This window comes from Cervus elaphus, chromosome 9 (genome assembly GCF_910594005.1).
Source record: "Cervus elaphus chromosome 9, mCerEla1.1, whole genome shotgun sequence".
NCBI lineage: Eukaryota > Metazoa > Chordata > Mammalia > Artiodactyla > Cervidae > Cervus > Cervus elaphus.
Genome location: NC_057823.1, coordinates 18,322,175 through 18,345,002, shown reverse-complemented (window position 1 = coordinate 18,345,002; position 22,828 = coordinate 18,322,175). Strand labels below are relative to the sequence as shown.

Below are 22,828 nucleotides of genomic sequence, written 5' to 3'. Positions count from 1 at the left end.
TGGTTTCCGCTCATCGATTGGTCAATATTTAAGAGGGCGGTACAGGAGATACAGATCTCCGATCCGATTGGCTTCTGGCTTAGCTGGGAGGCGGGACGAATCCTTGGTCCCACGAGCGTAGGTAGCTGAGGAGGTCCGCGGGCTACCCCGGAGCGCGGGAGTGAGGTACTGAGCCCAGCAAGCCTGACACCCTAGATCCAGCCCGGGACTCCTGGGTGCTGCGGGTCGAGGTCCGGGTCCACTGGTGGGGTCGGTGTCCTCCGAATGAGATTTGGGGTTTCCCAGGATTAGAACGCGTCTCTGGGAGGTGCTTCGGGAATGTTCTTAGCGATATCTGGCATCCTGTCATGAAAGGAGTGGTCTTTGATGTTAGAAGTGGGTCCCTGGAGTGATATTTGGGAGTCACTGGGGTGATCTCTAAATATCTAGGGCTGCAAGCTTGAGCTGCTGAAGCTGAAATTTGGGGGTCTCAGAGGTGGCATGGATGTTGGGGTCCAGAGACCCTAAGATCTTGGGGGCTGACATTTGGAGAGGTAGGGTCGGGCATGTCACAACTGTTTTGGGTCTTCCCCACCCCATTCCTGGGCTTCTATCCAGGTATCTCTGCTGGATAGACCATGACCCTGGCCTTGTGCAGGCTCACAGGGTCTGAAGGCCACAGGGCAAAGATAAATCTCTGACTTACCTGGTGCCTCCTTCTCAGGATTGAAAATGGAGGAAGGCGGGAATCCAGGAAGCTTGACTAAAGTGGTCCACCTCCTGGTCTTGTCAGGGGCCTGGGGCATGCAAATATGGGTGACCTTCATCTCAGGTAAGGATCGTCGGCCTGGACACCATGGATGCCCGTGGTGGGGACAGGGATGAGAGAGGGTCCTTGGACGTGTCCTAAAACTGGCCCCTGCACCCCACAGGCTTTGTGCTTTTCCGAGGCCTTCCCCGACATACCTTCGGTCTGGTGCAGAGCAAACTCTTCCCTTTCTACTTTCACATCTCCATGGGCTGTGCCTTCGTCAACCTCTGCATCTTGGCTTCACAGTGTGCCTGGGCTCAGCTCACATTCTGGGAGGCCAGCCAGGTATGCGGGCTTGGGCTCCACTACCCTCTGGACATTCATTCCCAGGACCACACTGAGCACCTATGATACCTTTGTGACAATTAAAACAAACCCCCCCAAACCACCCCACCTTCCTGGTGTACACAAAGTTGGGCTTTGGATACCCTTGAGCAGTGCACAGCCTGCACAACCATCCCCAGCAGCCCTGTCTATTCCCCCAGGGTCTGTCTGCTGCCTGTTGCTCCCTGTCCTCCCCGACTGGGCCTGCAGCCAAGCTGCAGTGACTCAGCTGGGCTGAGGCACTGACCCCAGCTCATTGTTTAAAAACTAGCCTGACTGGGGATTTACAGTCCCCCACCCCCATCCCCGGAGAAGGAAATGGCATCCACTCCAATATTCTTGCCTGGGAAATCCCATGGACAGAGGAGCCTGGTGGGCTACAGCCCATGGGGTTGCAAAAGAGTCGGACAGGACTTAGCGACCAAACAACGGCAATAACAACCCCCATCCACACATTTTACCCAGCCACAAGGCAAGGAACCATCTCTGTGTCTCATGTTTCTCTATCCTGCCCTCCCCTGACCCCATTATGTCCCTCAGATGTGGGCCGGTAAGGCCTGAAAGGGGTTTCGATAACCTCACAGACACATGAGGGATTATGGGTAACTGGAACTTCGGGGGGCTTTAATTCTTTCCCTGTGGGCCCAATGTCAGCTTCTAGGCACTAGGCTCGGGCCACAAAGGAGATAGGCCCTGTCTTAGGCTCTTTGGGGGAAATGAGGGGACAGTTACCATGGTGCTCTGTCCCAACTCAGGGAAGAGAGGCTCTGCCCATCCTTAGTTCTGGGGAACAGTTGGGTAGGAGACAGGCTGTGTTCTGGAAAGTTCCCATCAGTGTATCAGAAGAGAAGCAGCTCAGGAATTTGGGGGAGAGAGGAGACAGTGGTGGAGCCTTTCCTTAGGAACTGAGGGTCTCAGGGTATGAGAGCTGGAGCTCTGTTTGGGTTTGGGGATGGAGTGGGGAGGTCTGGCTTTGACCCGATCCTGTCTCCCATTCCCCTCTGGCCTTTGAGGATGCACAAGGATATGCCCTGGGGCCCCTCCTGCCTCCCAGGCGTGGCTCACCTTGTCCTCCCGCTGCCCCACCAGCTCTTCTTGCTGCTCCTGAGCCTCACACTGGCCACCATCAATGCCCGCTGGCTGGAGTCCCGCACCACGGCCGCCATGTGGGCCCTGCAGACTGTGGAGAAGGAGCGGGGACTGGGCGGGGAGGTGCCGGGCAGTCACCAGGGCTCGGACCCCTACCACCAGCTGCGGGGTCAGGACCCCAAGTACAGCGCCCTCCGCCAGCAGTTCTTCCGCTACCACGGCCTGTCCTCCCTTTGCAATCTGGGCTGCCTTCTGAGCAATGGGCTTCATCTGGCAGGCCTCGCCCTGGCCCTCCATAACCTCTAGCTCCCACTGACTCTCTGTCTCTGCTGGGGCCCCAGAAGTCAATAAACGCTTCTTTGGAAATGACTGCCGTCATCTTTCTTCAACTGGGAAGCAAGGAAGGGGTGGGGCAGGCAAGGGTTGTTGTTGCTGTTGTTTAGTCACTCAGTCGTGTCCTACTCTTTTGCGACCCCGTGGACTGTAGCCCACCAGGCTCCTCTGTCCATGGGATTTCCCAGGCAAAGAATGCTGGAGTGGGTTGTCGTTTCCTTCTCCAGGGGATCTTCTCAACCCAAGGATTGAACCTGCATCTCCTGCCTTGGTAGGTTGACTCTTTACCACTGAGCCACCAGGGAAGCCCTTGTAGGCAAGGATAGAGCTGAGGAATTCTGTTTTCCCATTCACGTGGCATACTAATTCAGAGTGTAGGATGTTGCAGCCCCTAAGCTCGTCCTACAATGGTGCCACTTTTGAGCACCTGCTGTGTGCCAGGCATGGTGCTAACCATTACACATATCATGTATTATGGTAACAACAGTTGGTACTGATCCCTAGAGGACAATGGTATTTTTTCACCTTCACTGACATTGGGAATGGCCGTGTGACTTGCTTTGGCCAATGAAATGTGAGCAACGTCACTTTTGAGAAGAAGTATACAAGCCAGCGCCTAATTCACCACATCTTCCCCTGTTTGCAATGATCAGTGTGAGGGAGAAGCAAACCTTGGATATAAGGGTGGGACAAAGGGAGAAGGTAGCACTGACCTATGTAAAATATCTATATAAAATAGATAGCTGGTGAAGAGTTGCTACATAACACAGGGAGCTCATCCTGGCACTCTGTGATACCTAGAGGGGTTGACTAGGGGAGGGGAGGGAGGCTCAAGAGGGAGGTGATGTATGTAACCATGGCTGATTTGGGGTGTTGTATGGCAGAAACCAGAGCCTGGTGGGCTGCTGTCTATGGGGTCGCACAGAGTCGGACACGACTGAAGCGACTTGGCAGCAGCAGCACGGCAGAAACCAACACAACATCATAAAGCAATTTTTCTCCAATTTGAAAAAACAAAAGGAAGCAAACCTTGGATGCTGGGTGCCATGGTGACTGTGAGGCTGCTTGTTACTGAGCATGTACCAGCACTTCCTGACTGACACACATCTCAGTTCATCCACACTAGCCCTTGGAGGTGGCTAACATTGTTCCCAGAGGCAACAGGGGCTCAGTGAAGTTCAGCAAGTGGCTTCAGGTGCAGTTGTTTGAATTAGGACCCCAGCAAAGCCTGAACTTTAAAATTTTTTGATTTAAAAATTTTTTTGGCCACATGACATGTGGGACCTTAGTTCCCTGAGCAGGGGATCAAACCCATGCCCCCTGAAGTGGAAGCATGGAGTCTTAACTACCAGGCGGCCAGAGAAATCCTAAGCCTGAAATACTAGAAATGCAGATTCTCTGCTGTCGGCCTGAAGAGAAAAAACCACAGTTGGGCCTGGATGTCAAATTTTGTGGCCTCAGGTCAGGGCCTGCCCATCTCTGATTTCCAATTTCTTTATCTGTAAAAGGAGGGGGTTAACTCCTCAGGGTATTTGGAAAAGGTGTCTAGCCCAGTTTAGGGTCAGGCGCTGCACTTTACAAACAACAAACTCATATCAGAACTCTTACCCAACCCTGTGAAGTGGGGACCCTCGTTAACTACCAACCACAAGATGGATGGGGAAAATGAGACCCGGGGAGGTTAACATGTCCAAAGCGACAAGGACTGGAATTGGTGGAGCTGAGATTCGAACCTGGCTCCAGAGTCCGTGCTCTTAGCTGCGGTGCACATGTAGGAACTCCACGTCTGATTGGTTGAAATGAAATGTTTATTGGCAGGGAACAGACAGCTAGCTGCGCGCTTGGAGATACTTCCAGCCCCTCCCCCGCCCCACTCCGCCCCACTCCGCCCCCGCCCGGCCCCACAAGCCCCGCCCCGGTTCCTCCCCGCCCTTCCCCAGGAGCGGCCCCTCCTCCCGCTTAGGGGCGGGGCCGGCGCGGGATCCGGGTGGCTGCTGGCAGCGGCGGCGGTGGCGTCTGCGACTGCAGGGTCTGGATTGCAACCAGGGCCAGGTCGCAGAGAGTTCGGAGGCAGAACCCTCGCGACCAGCGTACCCCCCCACGCGAAGTGACTCCCTCGGAGGGAGAGCACTCCAGCCCGCGCCTCCGCGTCCCAGCAGGTCTCGGGGGGAATTGGGGCTTAGCGGGGGAGGGCCGGGGGCCTGGGGAACAAAGGCAGGCGGCGGGGGACGCCTCCTCCCTCGCCCCCACCCAGCTGGGCTCATCGGGATCGTTAATGGGGCGCGGGCGGGGCAGACAGCCCAGCTGGGGACAAGAGATGTGACCATATGGTGATGGGAGGAAGCTCGGAGCACCCCAGCACTGGCTGGGGCGCCCCACATCAGGTGACGAGGGGGTCAGGACAGAGCCCTCTGGGGTCCCTTACCTCGTGCCTGGCCTGAGGGAGAGTCACCAGATGGTCAGATAAGAGGTGGGACCGGCTGACAGGTGGGCTGAGGGTGGGGCGGAGTTGGGGCCCCATCCTGGCCGCCCTGCCTAGCATGGGGAAAGCCTTCCTGCCTCTTCCCTTCCCCTCCTCAAACTCGTTCTCCCGGAACACGGGGTGGGGCAGAGGGCTGGGCAGGAAAGGCAGCCGGCTGGGTCCTCCTTTTTAACCTGGATAAGAGCCCCAGGGGGTGGTTGAGAAATGGCTTTGCCAGGGGTGCCTCTCCTGGTTACCCCCTATTCACCCAGGCCTTCTGGGGCCTCCCTGTGAGGCTGAGGGAGCAGCTGTAACAGCTAGGAAAATAGGCCTCTGCAGGGACTGAGGGGGTGCGTGGCCACAGATGAAGCAGCCTTATCTGTGGGGACAGGTTGACAGGAAAGGCCCATCCAGGTGGTCAGGGTGGTGGCTGGGGTGGGTGGTTTCCTTGGATTGGAAGACCATCTTTCTGGCCTCCGTGGCCTGACGCTGGGCTGGGGTGAGTCAGCCTTCCTGGGAGGCAGATGGGCCCAGCCCCTTTGACAAACAGAAGGTGGCAGGACCCATTTGGGGGTAGAGCTGGGCATTAAACCCTGGAGTGTATCCACTGAAAGCCCCCTCCCCATGGGCGTCAGGGAAGGACTTAAAGTTGGCCTGAGTAGGGGCGGGCAGGTGGCTAACACCTGCCAAAGTCAACACACCCAGGCCCTGGGTGGTGGGAGGGGGGGTGGAATCTATCCAGCTGACAGCCCCAGCTCCCCCCAGCTCACACTTGGACCACGCCAGCTGCTCACCCTGAGGCAAAGTCCACATTTGCACCTTGCGAAGGTTCTGGTTCCTCAGCAGACCCTTGCATTTGGCAAACATCCCCATTTTCTAGGCGAGGACACTGAGGCCCCACAAGGGCAAGTGACGCATCCAGGATCACTTGACTTCCAAGTGGCAGAGCCAGGATTTGAGCCCAGGTCCGGTACATGGGCTTCCCAGGTCGCTCTGTGGTAAAGAAACTGCCTGCTGATGAAGGAGACCTGGGGTTGGGAAGATTCCTTGGAGGAAGAAATGGCAACCCACTCTGGTATTCTTGGCTGGAAGATCCTATGGACAGAGGAGCCTGGCAGGCTACCGTCCATGGAGTCGCAGAGTTGGACACGACTTAGTGACTAAAACAACAACCAGTGTAGACACTGGGGCCATTCCTGGTGTTTTTTTCCCTGCAGGGCTCCAGCTCTCCCCATCCCAGGAGGCTCCCTGCCAAGATGGCATCGGCTGGAGACCCCCCGACAGGCCAGCGAGATGCTGCGGACCAGAACTTCGACTACATGTTCAAGCTGCTGCTCATCGGCAACAGCAGCGTGGGCAAGACGTCCTTCCTGTTCCGATACGCTGACGACTCCTTCACGCCCGCCTTTGTCAGCACCGTGGGCATCGACTTCAAGGTCAAGACAGTCTACCGCCACGACAAGAGGATCAAGCTGCAGATCTGGGTGGGCCAGCTGTCTGGCGGCTGTCTGTGGGTCTGCCGGCCCAGACAGGGGCTGGGGTTCCTCCGGGGAAGCTCAGGCAAGGGTGTAGGGCTGTAGGGAGGGTTCCTGGGTCAGAAACAGTGATCCAGAGTCGGGGAGAGGGCTTGGGGTAGGTGTGAAGAATAGCAGGAGTATTATCCATGAAGTGAATTCATCAGGATGAGGGGGATTTTCCCTGCCCTCTAGAGTCTGAGGGGGAGACAGTACTAAGCCAAGCCGAATTAGAAGATCTGGTGACGAATGGGTAAGAGGATTGGGTACCCTGTTGGGACAGTCCCAGAGGCTCCCACTGAGCTTCTTCAGAGTCATGCTTATGCTCCCAAAGCACCTGCTGGTAATGATTGTCATGGTAATGAGCATCAGACGGTCTGCATCAAGGTGGTACCCTCTGGTCGAGGTGGGTGGTTGTGGTCATGAAGTTGGTTCTTGGAGATGAGGTCAGAGGGGGCTTATAAGTCTTTGAGAGGCCTCCGACCCCTCAGACTGGGAACCCCTCAAGGACAGGGTACATACTCCCTCCATCAGACTAGAGCAGGCCCATATTTCTCCCCATTAAATCGGGGGCTGTGAGGGCAGGTCCATGTCCTGATCATCAGACTGGGGCTGTGAGACTGGGGTGCCCACCTGGAGAGGTAGGGTGGGGAATGGGGTGGCTTCTAGATGCCTGACCCCACTGTGTGCCCAGGACACGGCAGGCCAGGAGCGCTACCGCACCATCACCACCGCCTACTACCGCGGAGCCATGGGCTTCCTGCTCATGTACGACGTTGCCAACCAGGAGTCCTTTGCTGCCGTGCAGGACTGGTGAGTGCTTGCTGACCACTGACCCCCTGACCTTCACCCCCTCTCCCTGACCCTAATCTCTGGCCTAACACAGCCCTCCAACTCCACAGGGCCACGCAGATCAAGACCTACTCCTGGGACAATGCTCAGGTCATCCTCGTGGGGAACAAGTGTGACCTGGAGGATGAGCGTGTCGTGCCCACCGAGGAAGGCCGGAGGCTCGCCGACGACCTTGGTCAGTGCCCGACCTGGGCTACAGGCCCTGGGCCGCCCAGAACCAAACCTCCATCCCTGTGCTTGAGTCCCAGGTCCAACCACAGTCACCAATACTTTGCCTTTTGAAGATCTGCCCAGAAAAATACCTGCATGTATACCAGATGCTACGTTTAATTCCAGAGGATTTACCCACAGATAACCTTTACTGCCCCACTGCCCTGGGAACCCAAACTCAGCAAAACCATTTCTGGGAATTTATCCTACAAACACCTGCACCCATGTGGAAAGTGTGACGGGTGTGTCAAATTACAGCACAGTTAGTAGGAGGGAAAGCTTGGCAGCTTCCCAAGTCTCTCACAGTGGGGGAAGCAGCTACACATAAAATATAGTCACATGGGGGAATACTATGCAGCTGTGAAAAAGGATCAGGCCATTCTTTATGTTTTGCAGTCTGTGGATATATGGGTAACTGGGAAAAGCAAACTACAGAATAGTAGGTATGACTGCTTCTTTTAGTCCAGGGATCAGCAAACATTTTCTTTTTTTGGCTACACAGTGAAGCTTGTGGGATCTTAGTTCCCCAACCAGGGATTGAACCCATGCTCCCTGCAGTGGAAGAGAGGGGCCCTAACCACTTGACTGCCAGGGAAGTCCCATGCCAACATTTTCTTAAAAGGCCAAATAGGAAATATTTTCAGTCCTGGGGCCTAACTGCTCAGCTGTGCCTGAAAGCATCCTTGGATAAAATACATCGATAAATGAGTGTGACTGTCTGCCAATAAAACTTTAATTACACAAATAGGCAACAGCACCTGAAACTAACAGGATAACATGATATGATAAATCAGCTATGTACATGCATGCCCAGTCGGTCAGTCATGTCCGACTCTGCGACCCCACATACTGTAGCCCTCCAGGCTCCTCTGTCCATGGAATTTTCCGGGCAAGAATACTGGAGTGGGTTGCCATTTCCTTCTACAGAGGATCTTCCTGACCCAGGGATCGAACTCATGTCTCCTGCCTTAGCAGGCAGATTCTTTACCACTGAGCCACCAAGAAGGCCCAGTATACTTAAATTTAGTACTTAAATAAATACTTAAATTAAAAAGAAAATAGGCAACAAGCCAGAAACTGGCCTGCAGCTTGCCAACCCCTGCATTAGTGTTTAAAAAGGGTGAGAATAAGGATGTATATTGATGTTTGCTTAAAGGAACTCTGGAAGGATGCAGAAGGATCTAGTAACCGTGGTGACCTGGGATGCTACCAGGGTTGGAGGGGAACTTTTTCAGCCTACCTTTGTGAATCAGGTGAATGCATTATTGATTCAAAAGTTTAAGCTAAAAGAAAATCTTGTCCTAGAGTATTCTAGGCCCTCGCCAGCACTTTCTGTGCAGAGGGAATGTAACCACTGTGGAGGGAGGGTGAGTTACGGACCGAGACTCTGGAGCTAGAATCCCCTCCTGCAGCCCACTAACTGTGTGACCTCGGGCACCTCACCTACCCTCTCTGCTTCCATTGCTCCATCTAGGAAACGGGTAAAAACCTCATCTACCTCATAGGGCTGTTAGATTAAATAAGCAAATCCTGGCCCTGATTGAACATTAACTCAGGTTATTTCTTGATGGCTTTGTGATCTCACACCGGTGACTTTAACTCTCTGGGCCAGCACTTCCTCATGTGTGAAAGGCAGATAATATAATAACAGCCCCACCTGGTTAGGTTGTCAGGAGGGTTCAATGAGTTATGACGCGTGAAGCAGTTCTAACAGAATCCTGCATACGTGTAGGTTGCATCTAAGTGTTAGCTAGCATGATTGTGAAGTGTTGCTGATGTTTGTACCTAAAACCTGAGATTCACTGTCTGACCCTTTGCAGAGAAACTTTGCAGACCCCAGGACCATAACTGTCCCATCTTTCTTTTCCTCTTTTTTCTTGCCATCATTTGTTGGAGAAACCGGGTCTTTGTTCTGTGGAACGTCTCCCGTTTGGGGTTTGACTCTGCTCCTTCATGCTACCATTTTACCTGCTCCTCTGTCCCCTGTGTTTTAGGAACCTGAGCCTGGGTCTCATTTACAGATGTGCTGGCAGTCAGCAGTTGGGGCCCTGCCATAGGCTGGAATACTTGAGGATGCTGCCCACACCTTTTTTGTTGTTGTTGGCTGCAACACACGGGATGGGGGATCTTAGTTCCCTGACCGGGGGTTAAACCCTTGCCCCCTGCCGTGGCCACACAGAGTCTTAACCACTGGAACACCAGGGAGGTCCCCTGCCCACACCTTCTTGTGGAAAACATCTAGTTCCTGGGGGTGAGGGACAGATTGCCGCTCTGCCATTAAATTTAAAATATCAGACAACAAATTGGGAGATGGATTTGGACCCCAATTTTGTAAGAAAAAAATCCACACATGTGTGCACACATACTCCTACCCACTACAAACCGAACCCCAACAATTATGTATTTTTTTTAAAAGTGGAAAGCTAAATGTCAAAACATCAATAGTAGTTTCTGGATGATAAGATTACATACAACATTTTTAGCTGTCTTGATATTTTTCAGTAGTTTCTCCAAGGAATATTTATAGTCAGAAGAAAAAAGGTGTTTAAAAAAAACAAACTGGGACTTCACTGGTGGTCCAGTAGTTAAGGCTCCGCACTTCAACTGCAGGAGGCGTGGGTTCAATTCCCTGGTTGGGGAATTAAGATCCTGTTGTGTGGGGCAGCCGAAAATTAAGTCTTAAGAAAAGAAGAAAAACTCAGATTATTTGAGGCAGAGATGGACATAATTAATGAAATGCCAAATTTGCCTAGGAAGACAGTGGGGATGACATTGATGATAACCAGGCTCAGAATAGAGATCTATGTTCGTGCCCTGCCCCTGTCACCCACCCATTCATGCATCTAGTCATCTGTTCATCCATCCACTCATCCATCCATCTATACATCTATCTATTCACTCATCCATATATCCATCTCTCCATCCATCCATCTATACACTCATCTATACATCCATCCATTCATCCTCCCATCTACCCATTTATTCATCCATCCATCCACCTGTACATCCATCCATCTAAATATACATTATTCATCCATATATCCCTCGACCCACTCATCCACCCATCCATCTGATCAGGCATTCAGTCAGTAGCTCCTGAGCACTTGCTCTGTGCCAGGCCCTGGGCTGTCGTTGTAGACAAGGCAGATAGACATCCTGCCCTCTTGGTGCGGGTGTTCTAATAGTGGAGACATAGATGGATAATTATACATTTACTAATTACAATGATATTTTTATAGTGCTGCATGATAATGACAAGGGCTAGAATAGAGGCCTGTTTACCCTGTGCTGTGTGTAATACAGTGGACATTTGTCTGAATTTCTGGCCTACCTTGGGAATGGCAGATGGGGACACACTGGGGACCATAGCTCCCAGCAGGTGGAGCCTGGACCAGGGTGCAGGGTGCAGGAAGGACAGTCATGTGCACCCTTATTTGCAGGTTGCTGGGCCACTTCTTGTAGTCCAGGAACTCTGGGCAGGTCCCCAAAGCATTTGTACCACCTCTCACCTTTTGCTAAGTGGATAAACATTTTTTTTTTTTTATGCTTTGTTGGGTCTCGTTGCAGTGCTGGGTTTTCTCTAGTTGCAGAACATGGGCACAGTAGTTCCAGCACTCAGGCTTAGTTGCCCCGAGGCATGTGGGATCTTAGTTCCCCAATCAGGGATCAAACCTACATCCCCTGCATTGGAAATCAGATTCTTAACCACTGGACCACCAGGGAAGTTCCTAAACATTTTTTTTTTTTAAGAGAAAAAGTTATGATGATCCCTGGGATGCTAAAAGTCTATTCAAATCTGCTTCACCCTCCCCCTCCCCAAAAGGAATCAGCCAGCCTGCCCTCCCTCCTGAGGCCCAAGGTGGTACAGGAGAAATGTTTATTATTATTTCAACCAGGCACCCTGAGTGTGTTAATCTGTGTGAATTTACATGAGTGACTTTTCTGCTGTGTGCCTCAAGTTTTCCCATCTGTAAAATGGGCTGTAATAGGATAGGGCATTCCCTAGCAGTCAGGTGGTTAGGGCTCCACCCTTCCACTGTAGGGGGCATGGATCCAATCCCTGATCAGGAAACTAGGATCCCACAAGCTGCATGGCCCAGCTCCCCCCACAAAAAGTATCTACCTCAGACTGAGTGACTGCGCATGCACAGAGCATCCTTAAATGAGTTAATTTACGTAAAGTTCTTAGAAAAGTGCCTGTCACATAGGAGGCATTGCGTAAGCACTGCCTATTATTATTATTACTGTTTTTAGTGCACGCCGTAGGCCAGGAACTGCGTACATTGTATGCTCTCTAAAACTCTGCGAAACCTGTCATTGTCTGACTGACAGAGGTTACAAACTGGGTACCCCTGGGCTGAAGCCAGTCCTGTTTTATTTGTCCTGGAGCCTATGTTCCAGAACATGTGAAATATTTGGCTGTGCTTAAAAGGTCCACATAAATATCGGGCTTCGTGGGCACCCTGGCTATGCCTTCCTGTGCAGCAGAAATTGGATAGAGGACGAGTGCCACTTAACTGGGGTGAGACTTTTTTGCCACCACTGCCTTGTAACAAAGAGATATGCAAGGTAGTCCAGGCAAGCGCTGCGGTCACACGTTTTTATCAGCATCAGCAGCATCGTTGTTCCCATTTTACAGAAGAGCAAACTGAGGCTTAGAAAGACTAAGACTCTCAGTCGAGGTCCCCCAGCTGCACGAAGGTCAGAACTGGGCTTGGAACCCAGGTTCGTGTGATGCCATAGCCCAGGCTCTGACCCCCCAGGGTTTCACAGATCTTCCTATCTTTTTTTTTATAAGCCATTTATTATTTTTAACCCCCCTCCCCCCAACATGTAGGATATTAGTTTCCAAACCAGGGATCAAACCTGTGCCTCCTGCAGTGGAAGCACGGAGTCTTAACCACTGGACCGCCAGGGAATTCCTAGATCTTCCCATCTTATATTCCTCCAGGTTTTGAGTTCTTTGAGGCCAGCGCCAAGGAGAACATCAACGTGAAGCAGGTCTTCGAGCGCCTGGTGGACGTCATCTGCGAGAAGATGAATGAGTCCCTGGAACCCAGCTCTAGCCCTGGCAGCAATGGGAAGGGCCCGGCCTTGGGGGACACCCCAGCCCCACAGCCCAGCAGCTGTCCCTGCTAGAGATGACTCCCCCACCCCACCCCCTCCTGCCTCGGCAGAGACTGTAACTGAGGCATGAGCCACAAGGGCTGTTTCCAAGCTCAGGGCGCCCCCCGCTTCCCATCGGCCGCCCCCACTCCCGCATGGCGTGTTCTCTGGCCATGGCCACCAGCCTGCCCAAGCTGCCCCTGTTTCAGGCTCCAGACCCTGCACTGCGGGCAAGGTCTGGGGTAGGGGCGTGCAGGAACTTGCTGCTTCCTGGCGTTGTCATGGTGATGGTGGGCACGCACATTGCGCGTCCCACTCTGCCTGGTGAAGGGGCAACCGCCATGCCTTCTGGGTTAGAACCACTTATCCGCATCTGTTTCTGAGCTGGGCATTGTTTTTAGTTCGCGTGCTGGCCAGAGATGGTTCTTCTCACTCGCGCAGTTGGGGTGGGGGTGGGGAGCTGGTGGGAGGGATCTCAGAATTCATCCCTGGAGATGTGGAAGGCAGCTCCTTTCTCAGGATCGCCCAGTCTGCCTGTGAACCAGGGTGGTGGTTTTGCATCTCCCAGACCCCTCCCATCTGACCTGCAGATCTTCTGCCTGTGAAAGCAGTATTATAGCGGCTTTTCCCAGAGTGCTCCCTACCCCCACCAGCGGCTTCAGGAACCCCAGAAGTGCCTTCTGAGCTTCCCCAGAATTTGCTCGACGCTGCCACTGTTACAGTTGACCCACTGCATTCCCGATCCAGAATAGAATTCTGGAAACTATGGGCTGCTCCGGGCCAGGCAGAATCATGCATTCCTGCTGAGGACTTTTTACCAGGAGTTAATTCAGAGTTAGAAGCTTAGGCTCTCCTGTCCCGACCTGCCTTCCACGGGCCCTGTTTGGCTGGTAATGTTTTAAGCAAGGTCTTTCCACATCCCATATCCTGCTCGAAAAGGAAATTGAGCAATATACCTGCAGCGTAGCCCGCATTGCCTGGCTGCTCTCCATGTGAAGACATCGGCTCCTCCCACTTGAAAAACCTTGAAGACTCAGCTCTGGCTTCCCGAGCCATGTTATCTCTGGGGTCTAATGATGTTCTCTGCTAATGGAGGAGCCACAGGAAAGAATGCTTTGGCGTTTGGCTGGAGGGGCAGCAGGGAAGGCAGGGCTGGGTAACGGCTGTTGCCACTTGCATTTCCCAGATGCCGCTTGGGAGTAGCAGGCTGAAGGCAGATGGGCGGAGAACCAGTCCCCCTGGTTGATTGAGGCACTAGTGGGGAACCCACCAGGTTGGGTATCCCCAGCTACCAGGGGCTCCTGCTGGGAGGTGATCATTTTGACACCTTCCTGGCCCCATCAGCTCAGTGGCGCTTCCTGCCCACCTGAATCCAACCGTGGTGACACAGTACCTCTTTCTACCCTGGAACACTGATACCCCAGAACTTGACAGACACTGTGAGGACAGCCAAAGTGTCTGATTTGTCCAGTCTCCCAGCCCCTGCTTCCAAAATGATTTTCTGTAGCCTTGAGGATCTCTGCTACTTCCTACCAGGAATGGGGAAGGTCTGGGTCAAGTTTAGCATAATTCTTACCTTTACAGAAGCTGGAGATTAAATTTGTTTCTAGAGGGCCCTGTTCACCCCAAACCAGGGACTGTCCTTAGAGCGTCAAAAGTGGGGATGTTTTTGTACACCAATAAACTAGACTGCGATGAAAAGGACAAGTTCTTGGAAATACACCACATGAGACTTATCAGAAGGTTTGGGGCAGGGGAGTCTAAAATGTTTGTTGCTTTAACATAAAAGAGAAATTAAAGCAGCTAGAAAAAGGCTTCTTAAGACACACCATGGCCTGTCAAGATTCCCTCTGCCTGTCCATTTTCCTTAAACTGCCAGAAAAAAAAATGTTCAGTCAGAGTGTCACTATCCAGGGGACCAGCTGACTTGTGTGATGGCCTGTGTGATAAAAGACAGCTTTGGCTGCATGTTGTACCTGACCTGGCCTAAGATTTCTGTTTACACAAAACTTTTCAGCAGTTCAACTCCAAGTCGCCATTGAGACAGCTGCCACTCTTGAGGGTTCTCTTAAGCCTGGGAATGATGTAGGAGAATGTTTCTTGTTTGGTCTAAAAATGGTGTTAAGTTTTTATCTTATGATGTTTTGGGGGGAGGTTTAACTCCTGACTGTCTGGAAAACAAACTGAGGTCCTCAAAGACCACTGGGAGGGAATGGAGGTTTGTTGAGTTTACAAACAAAAATTAAGCCAAAGGCTGTAGGAAGACAGCTTCCTAGTGCCAGGGAGGCTGGGATCTGGGGAGGTGCCTTGAGGCTGTATCCTGTATCCCGCCGTGCCTTCATATTTTTTGCTTTCAACTTGTCTTTCCAATGTCAGCAGGAAATTGCTATGATTGCCTTTTGGGGTTTGAGGCTATGTTTGTTTTGCTTTTCTCTCTTTGGCTTCTCCGGGGATCATTTTCTTGAGTGTTTCTCTCCCAACTCCTTTGAAAACAAAACAAGGGGTGAAATTTGATCTCAGTGTTGAAGTGCTAATTCCAATAAGTGACTTCTCCTCCATGATCCCAGAACACACCAGGAGAGAGCTCTAGACCGGATAGTTTATATTTCTGGGTGTGGTTCTCCTTGTGTAAGCCATTCTTGGATGTTCATCTTAAAGATGTGCACTTTTCTCGAGAAAATAAAAAATTAAAGCTGTTATGCCCAGATGCTTTGGTTCTTTTCTTTCCATTAGTGAAATGGAGTTTCCAGGAAGAGGGCAGTTGAATCACAGCCAAGTGGAGAGTTGGTCGAGGGCCATGTGTGATGCTGCAGAACCTGAATTAGGACAGGGAGGCTCATGTCTGGGGCTGCCTCTAGTTGGGCTCATCTCTGGTGACCTCCATGGTGGCTCAGATGGTAAAGAATTTTCCTGCAGTGCAGGAGACCTGGGTTTGATCCCTGGGTCGGGAAGATCCCCTGGAGAAGAAAATGGCAACCCACTCCAGTATTCTTGCCTGGAGAATTCCATGAACAGAAGAGCCTGGCCGGCTACAGTCCATGGGGTTGTGAAGAATTGGACACAACCACTAACACTTGTCACTTTCCAGTGGTCTCAGCCTACAGCGGCTTGAATCGGGGCTTCATTTCCTTGCTGGAGATTGAGGCTGGACCTCAACAGCGAGAACAACAAATCCTAACTACTAGACCAGTGGTCAGTGACAAGGCCCTGGCTCTTCTGCTTTGCAGAGAAGAATTTGCACAAAGACAGAAGGTAGTGAAACAAGTGAAGTGTTTATTAGGTGGAAAAAGAGCACAGGTGGACAGATGTGAAACCCTTAGGTGTCGTTTCCAGGGCTCTGAAGAACTCTGACACCACAGTTCTTTATGTCTCAGCACAGAAGGGAATTCAGCAAGGGGCAAAGTGATAGATGTACGCTTCCCAGGGTGGTGCTGGTGGTAAAGAACCTGCCTGCCAGTGTGGGAGACATAAGGGACACAGGTTCGATCCCTGACCTGGGTTTGATCCCTGGTTCAGGAAGATCCCCTGAAGAAGGGCATGGCAACCCACCCCAGTATTCTTGCTTGGAAAATCCCATGGACAGAGGAGGCTACAGTCTATGGCAGGCTACAGTCCCTAGGGTCGCAGAGTTGGACATGACTGAATCGACTTAGCATGCATGCAAAGTGATGATAAAAAGTGATTTCTTAGAAAGGGACGCTTATAAGGTTCGCAAGTGGGCAGCGCAATGCTTGCCTGCCCCCGGTACTCACTGAGTTACATTTTTAGTCAGAGGAAGAGAGTGGAAGGGGAGAAAATCTTATTTGTCTTTCTTGAGAGACGTCATGTTTTCCATCATCAGTTCTTCCCCCAGGCAGAGCAGGGCCGTTTACTTGTCCCTCCCTACATGGTCAGGCCAGGACCGTCACAGCACTTTTGAAAAATATTTTCAGGTCTCAGTACAATGAAGTTCTTTCATTTTGAAAAGTCACCTTCCCATAAATGATAGTTTTTTGTGTCCACAGAGCCTGTTTGTGGAGTCATTAACTTGATGACACCACTGGGCAGATCGTAGGTCTTATTTTCTACTGTTGTTTTATTGTTTTGGGGGGCATGGTGCAAGGAATACATCTTAGGGGCCAGATAGCATATTTTGGGGGTTCCTAACTCAATGAGCTCACTGGGCAGGATGTGGGTCTCATGCCACCATTGTTTTATTGCTTTGGCGCATGCCCCATCCTTGTGTTGCTTGGTTTTATTGTTAAGCAAGTTAGCTTGCTTTTATCATTAAGCAAGCCAATCTGACTTTGATGCTAAGCGACCTGTTTTGCTATATAAGTCAGGCAGGCCCACCTTGTTTCAGAATTTTCCCATTACTTTCTTGAGTGATCATTAATCTCATTAATGGGGTTTCCAAGCTAACTTTTTTTTTCCCCCGAGCTAACTATTTGATCATCCTCTTTTGTTACTATCAGACACACAGGCGAGATCAGCGTCACGCCCTCGTGGTAGTCTGAATCACTTTTACAGTACATTTCTTCCTGATTTACTTTCGTCAGCCATCTTGCTTTGCCTGGTTCTGAGCCCGGATTTGGTTTATCTTAGGCTCCTCCCAGGGCTTCCCTGATAGCTCAGCTGGTAAAGAATTCGCCTGCAATGCAGAGACCCTGGTTCGATTCCTAGGTTGGGAAGATTCCCTGAAGAAGGGAAGGGCTACCCCACTCCAGTATTCTGGCCTGGAGAATTCCATGGACTGTACAGTCCACAAAGAGTCGGACATGATTGAACAACTTTCACTTTCACTTCACTTTCAGGCTCCTCCCAAGTGTGCATGCACATCTCTTGGCCAAGATGGATTTCAGCAAACAGGCCTGTGGGCAGGTTGACATCATGTACTGTAAGGTGACACCCCCTCTCTTTTGACCTCCAAGGAGCCTTTCTGCGCATGTGTAGTCAGGTTCTCCTTAACTTCAAGAATGAGGAATAAATGGTCTTTACTCTCTTATCTGGCTAGGGCCCAGCCTCCTCCATCATCTTGCTTTTACGGAGTTTCTGCTACTGTGAAGTGAAATGTTTCTTGTCATATCAGTGGGGCAAGAAATATCACACCTATCTGTGATTCCGGCCCTCCAAATGTGAATTTCTGAATTCAGAAAGTACTCCCTACAGGAGGAACTTAGTCACAGTCATCAGTGATTACAGCCCTCTGGTGTCAGCTGGGGGGCCCTAAAGGAATTCAAGAGAGAGAAGAATACCTCTGTAAAAATGCAGTATGCTGGCCCTAGGTAGCTGAGATGCATATGAAAGAAATGAATTCAATAATCCCAAACTCTTGCATCTTCCCATACATGAAAGTAAAGGTCACATAGAAGAGTGCTACACTCCTTAACTTACTAACTGGTTTTCCTTAACAATAATCTTTAATGTTCAGATTGCCTGCCTCCTTTGTTGCAAACTTCTTTACAGCCTGACTCCCTCTCCCACCTCCTTGGAACCATTTCTCATGGCTACTGAGATGCTGTCTCCTGGGCTCGGAGTCCTAAACATTTCCACCAAATAAAACATTCTCTACTTTCAGCTTGTGATTAATTTTTTAGTCGACACTATTATGGACTTTCTGTACACAGGGGAGAACTTCTTCACCCTGGGGCCCATCTATCTCCTGCCTCAGGACCTCATGGTCACCACCTGGTATAGAGGGTAAGGAGGACGATGCCTCGTGGCTCAACAGTAAAGCCTGTAATGCAAGGTTCAATTCCTGGGTCAGGAAGATCCCCTGGAGGGTGGCATGGTAACCCACTCCAGTACTCTTGCCTGGAGAATCCCATGGACTGAGGAGCCTGGTGGGCTACAAATCCGAAGGGTTACAGAGTCGGACACGACTGAAGTGACTGACCACGCATGCAACTGATTCTAGTAAGAAGTTCTGTCCTCCCGATATTGGCAAGAGGGCATCAGTGAATACCTGAGTTAGAGCATGTCCTTCCTTTGGTTGGAAGCCTCCATTGCTCCCACCTGACTTAGAGTAAACCCCTACGTCCTCCTCAGGTTCCCCAGGGCCCTGCATGCTCTGACCTGTCACCTCACTGTCTTCCCTATCACCTGCCCTGTCACTCTTCCCATTTGCCACCCTCCCCGCCCCAACTTGGTCTGCCCCTTCCTGTTGTTGTTTGAGCACTTTAGGCACAGTCTTGCCCCGGGGCCTTTGCACTGGCTGTTCCCTCTGCCTGAATTCAGACGGCTTCCTCACTCACCCTCTCTTTCAGATCTTTACACAAATCTCACCTTCTTGTTGACCCACCTCCCTCCCACCCCCCTGGTGAGTACTGCAACCCCTCCCCAAGCATTTATTTATTTATTTTTCGCCTGGCCATGCCAGGCAGCATGTGGGATCTTAATTCCCACACCAGGAATTGAACCTGAACTCCCTGTACTGGAAGCACAAATCTTATCTTGACCACTGGACTGCCAGGAAAGTCTCTCCCCCACCCCCACCCCCAGCATGTCTTTCTTTTTTAAAATATTTATTTGGCTGTGTTGGGTCTTAGTTGCAGCATGCAGGACCTTTAGTTGCAATATGAAAACTCTTAGTTGCAGCATGTGGGATCTAGTTCCCTGACCAGGGGTTGAATCTGAGCCCCCTGCATTGGGAGAACAGAGTCTTAGCCACTGGATCACAAGGAAGTCCCTCCCCCAGAATTCCTGATGTCCCATTCCCCATGTCCTTCTCCCTACAGGCCCTAGAATCTAAAATACTATTTAATTTACTTGCTTAACTTATGTCTCCTTCACTATAATATCTGCACCTCAGAGGCAGGAAGTTTTAAACTTTTTACTTCCACACCCAACTCTTTCCTGTCTGACACAATAAAAAGGAAATATTAGGTCTTTGTGCCTGGTTCTTGGCACAGAGCTCCTAAAACCCTTGGAATTTCTGGAGTGATAAGCATCTTTGTGTACTAATGAGAAGACAGCCTAGGCTGGGGCCCCTAAGTAGCTTCAGGACAGGGCTGATCACCAGAAAGACCAAACCATGATTAGAGATTTGGAACCATCACTTATGGCAAGTAGAGGCGAAAAAGTGACAGATTTTCTTTGCTCGGGTTCCAAAATCACCTCAGACCGTGACTGTAGCCATGAAATTAAAAGACACTTGCTCCTTGGAAGGAAAGCTATGACAAAATTAGCATATTAAAAAGGAGAAACATCACTTTGCTGACAGAGGTCCTTATAGTCAAAGGTATGGTTTTTCCAGTAGTCATGTACAAATGTGAGAGTTGGACCATAAAGGCTGAGCACCAGAGAACTGATACTTTTAAATTGTGGTGCTAGAGACGACTCTTAAGAGTCCCTTGGACTGCAAGGAGATCAAACCAACCAATCCTGAAGGAAATCGATCCTGAATATTCATTGGAAGGACAGAAACTGAAGTCACCTAATGTGAAGAGCCGACTTATGGGAAAAGACCCTGATGCTGGGTAAAACAGGGCAGGAGAAGGGGGCAGCAGAGGAGGAGATGGTTAGATAGCATCACGAACTCAATGGACATGAATTGGAGCAAACTCTGGAAGACAGAGGAGGACAGGGAAGCCTGGCATGCTGCAGTCCATGAAAAAGGTTGGACACGACTTACTGAGTGAACAACGACAGCAACCGTCATCTTCAGTTCCTGGGAGGGAGCCCAGAGGGGAAAGGGGCTGGAGACTGAGTTAATCACCAGCTGTCACTCACTTCTGAGTTATAGGCTTGGTAATATTAATAGTAACTGAAGAGTTTCATGGGACTTTCCTGGTCATTGGTGATTGAGAATCCACCTTCCAATGCTGGGGACATGGGTTTGATCCCTGGTTGGGGAACTTAGATCTCACATGCCACCTGGCTTGCACGAGGCAATAAAAAGTCCTGCTTGCTGAAGCTAAGACTGATGCAGTGATATATATATATATATATATATATATTTTAAAGGATTTCCTGAGTTCTGTGGGGAGGGAAGACTGTAGCCACATCAAAGTGAAGTATGGATACCTTGGGTACCTAATATTGGTGACAGGCATCTGAGGTGGGGGCAGTCTTGTGAGACTGAGCCCTTAAACTGTGGAGTCGCACTGACTTTAGGTAGTGTCAGAATTGAATTGAACTGTAGGGCAGGCACCTCATAGAATTGTTTGGTATAGAAAACCTCCACACGTTTGCTATTAGAAACAGTAAAAACTGTAAAAAAAAAAAAAAGTTTTTTTCTTTCTATTTATTGATATACAGCTCTATATAAATTTAAGGTGTATAACATAATGACTTGACTTACATACATCATGAAATGATCGCCAAGTAAGTTTAGTGAATATCCATCAAAAAAGTCAAAGTGTTAGTAGCTCAGTCATGTCTGACTCTTTGAGACTCCATGGACTGTAGCCTCTGTCTATAGTGGATCGCCTCTGTCTACAATGGAGTGGATTGCCATTCCCTTCTCCAGGGGATCTTCCCAATCCAGGGATCAAACCCAGGTCTCCCACATTGCAGGCAGATTCTTTACTGTCTGAGCCGTCAGGGAAGTTATCTCATATAAATACAAAGGTAAAGAAATAGGAAAAAACGCTTTTTCCTCGTGATGCAAACTCAGGATTTACTCTTGATGATTTTCATATATAACATACAGCAAAGTCAATTATATTTTTAAATAGTTTTTTACTTTTTTTTTTTTAAATAGTTTTTATTTTTAAATAGTGATTTACTTTTGGCTGAGCTGGGTCTTTGCTGCTGCCCTGGTTTTTCTCTACTTGCAGCGAGTGGGGGCTACTCTCCGGTTGCGTGCACAGGCTTCTCACACTGATACCTCTCCTTGGTGTGGAGCACACGCTCCCTGGCAGGTGGGCTTCCGTCGTTGTGGTTCAGAGTCAGTGCAGACCCCACAGTTCAAGGGCTCAGTCTCATAAGACCGCCCCCATCTCAGATGCCTGTCACCAGTATTAGGTCCCCAGAGTACGCATACTTCACTTTGACTTGGCTACAATCTTCCTTCCCCACAGAACCTAGGAAATCCTTTTTAAAATATATAGTGGTTGTGTTTCAGCAGTTGTGGGCTTCAGTCCAATAGACTGGTTCCTGGGCTCTAGAACACAGGCTCAATAGTTGTGATGCATGGGAGATTAGTTGCTTCGTGGCACGTGGGATCTTCCCGGATTAGGGATCGAACCCGTGCCTCCTGCATTATCAGGCGAATTCTTGACCACTGAGCCGCCAGGGAAGCCCAAATTATATGTATTGTGTTGTACATTGCAACCCTAGTTCTTTTTATCTTATAATTGGGAGTTTGTAGTTTTTTGACTGCCTCTATCCAATTTCCCCTCCCCCCATTCCCTGCTTTTGGTAAGCACAAATTTGATCTCTTTTTCTATGATTTTGTTTGTTTTTGGTGTGCGGCACAACTTACAGGATCTTAGTTTCCAAAGTTAAGTGAGTGAAAGTCGCTCAGTCGTGTCCAACTCTTTGCAACCCCATGGACTATACAGTCCATGGAATTCTCCAGGCCAGAATACTGGAGTGGGTAGCCTTTCCTTTCTCCAGGGGATCTTCCCAACCCAGGGATCAAACCCAGGTCTCAAGCATTGCAGGCGGATTCTTTACCAGTTGAGCCACAAGGAAACTTAGTTCCGAAACCAGGGATTAAACTCGGGCAGTGAAAGCACTAGGTCCTAACCACTGGGCTGCTAGAGAATTCCATTTGTTTTTGAAGTGTAATTGACCCACAACACCATGTTACTTCCTGTTACACAACACAGTGGTTTGATATTTCTATACATTTCAAAATGATTACCAGATATGTCTAGCTACCATCTGTCACCATATAGAGAGATTACACAGTTACTGCCTATATTCCCCACACTGTACATTTCAAACCCCTGACTCATTTCTTTTGCAACTGGAAGTTTATACCTCTCAACCTCCCTTACCTAGTCTTCTCGCTCTCCCACATCCTTCCCTCTGGCAACCATCTGTTTGTTCTCTGTATCTTTAACTCTTTCACGGTTCCACTTTAAGAACAGTTCGTTTCTGACACACAGCAGACATGCCACAGATATTTTTTGAGCGTGTCCATGGCAGAGTCCAAGTGTCAGCCAGGACTTGTGTCCTGTCTCAGGGTTCTTTATGCCGTCTCTTGTCCCCAGGAGGTAG

General features: G+C 50.2%; 2 protein-coding genes across 5 annotated transcripts; both read left to right on the top strand.

Annotated features, from left to right (window-relative positions):
* The first annotated feature begins 49 nt into the window (after nucleotides 1-49).
* On the top strand, nucleotides 50-2,572 carry TMEM205 (transmembrane protein 205). Of its 4 annotated transcripts, none has more exons than XM_043911599.1 (4): nucleotides 50-165; nucleotides 704-811; nucleotides 912-1,075; nucleotides 2,204-2,572. In XM_043911599.1, exons 2-4 carry the CDS (start codon nucleotides 712-714, stop codon nucleotides 2,507-2,509), a joined length of 570 nt encoding a protein of 189 aa, XP_043767534.1. In that variant the 5' UTR covers nucleotides 50-165; nucleotides 704-711; the 3' UTR covers nucleotides 2,510-2,572. The 4 variants fall into 4 exon arrangements, with proteins under 4 accessions (XP_043767534.1, XP_043767535.1, XP_043767533.1 ...); XM_043911600.1 differs by having other exon boundaries at nucleotides 118-230; XM_043911598.1 differs by having other exon boundaries at nucleotides 149-249.
* A 1,915-nt stretch (nucleotides 2,573-4,487) lies between these two features.
* RAB3D (RAB3D, member RAS oncogene family) lies at nucleotides 4,488-15,386 on the top strand. Its single transcript, XM_043911594.1, has 5 exons — nucleotides 4,488-4,695; nucleotides 6,215-6,481; nucleotides 7,206-7,324; nucleotides 7,414-7,538; nucleotides 12,525-15,386. Exons 2-5 carry the CDS (start codon nucleotides 6,254-6,256, stop codon nucleotides 12,710-12,712), a joined length of 660 nt encoding a protein of 219 aa, XP_043767529.1. The 5' UTR covers nucleotides 4,488-4,695; nucleotides 6,215-6,253; the 3' UTR covers nucleotides 12,713-15,386.
* Nucleotides 15,387-22,828: the final 7,442 nt, after the last annotated feature.

Coding starts and splice junctions, on each gene's coding strand:
- TMEM205 (XM_043911599.1), top strand. CDS start 712: ATGGAGGAAGGCGGGAATCCAGGAAGCTTGACTAAAGTGGTCCACCTC. Junction 812..911: donor ATGGGTGACCTTCATCTCAG/GTAAGGATCGTC, acceptor TGCACCCCACAG/GCTTTGTGCTTTTCCGAGGC. Junction 1,076..2,203: donor CATTCTGGGAGGCCAGCCAG/GTATGCGGGCTT, acceptor CTGCCCCACCAG/CTCTTCTTGCTGCTCCTGAG.
- RAB3D (XM_043911594.1), top strand. CDS start 6,254: ATGGCATCGGCTGGAGACCCCCCGACAGGCCAGCGAGATGCTGCGGAC. Junction 7,325..7,413: donor TTTGCTGCCGTGCAGGACTG/GTGAGTGCTTGC, acceptor CCAACTCCACAG/GGCCACGCAGATCAAGACCT. Junction 7,539..12,524: donor GAGGCTCGCCGACGACCTTG/GTCAGTGCCCGA, acceptor ATATTCCTCCAG/GTTTTGAGTTCTTTGAGGCC.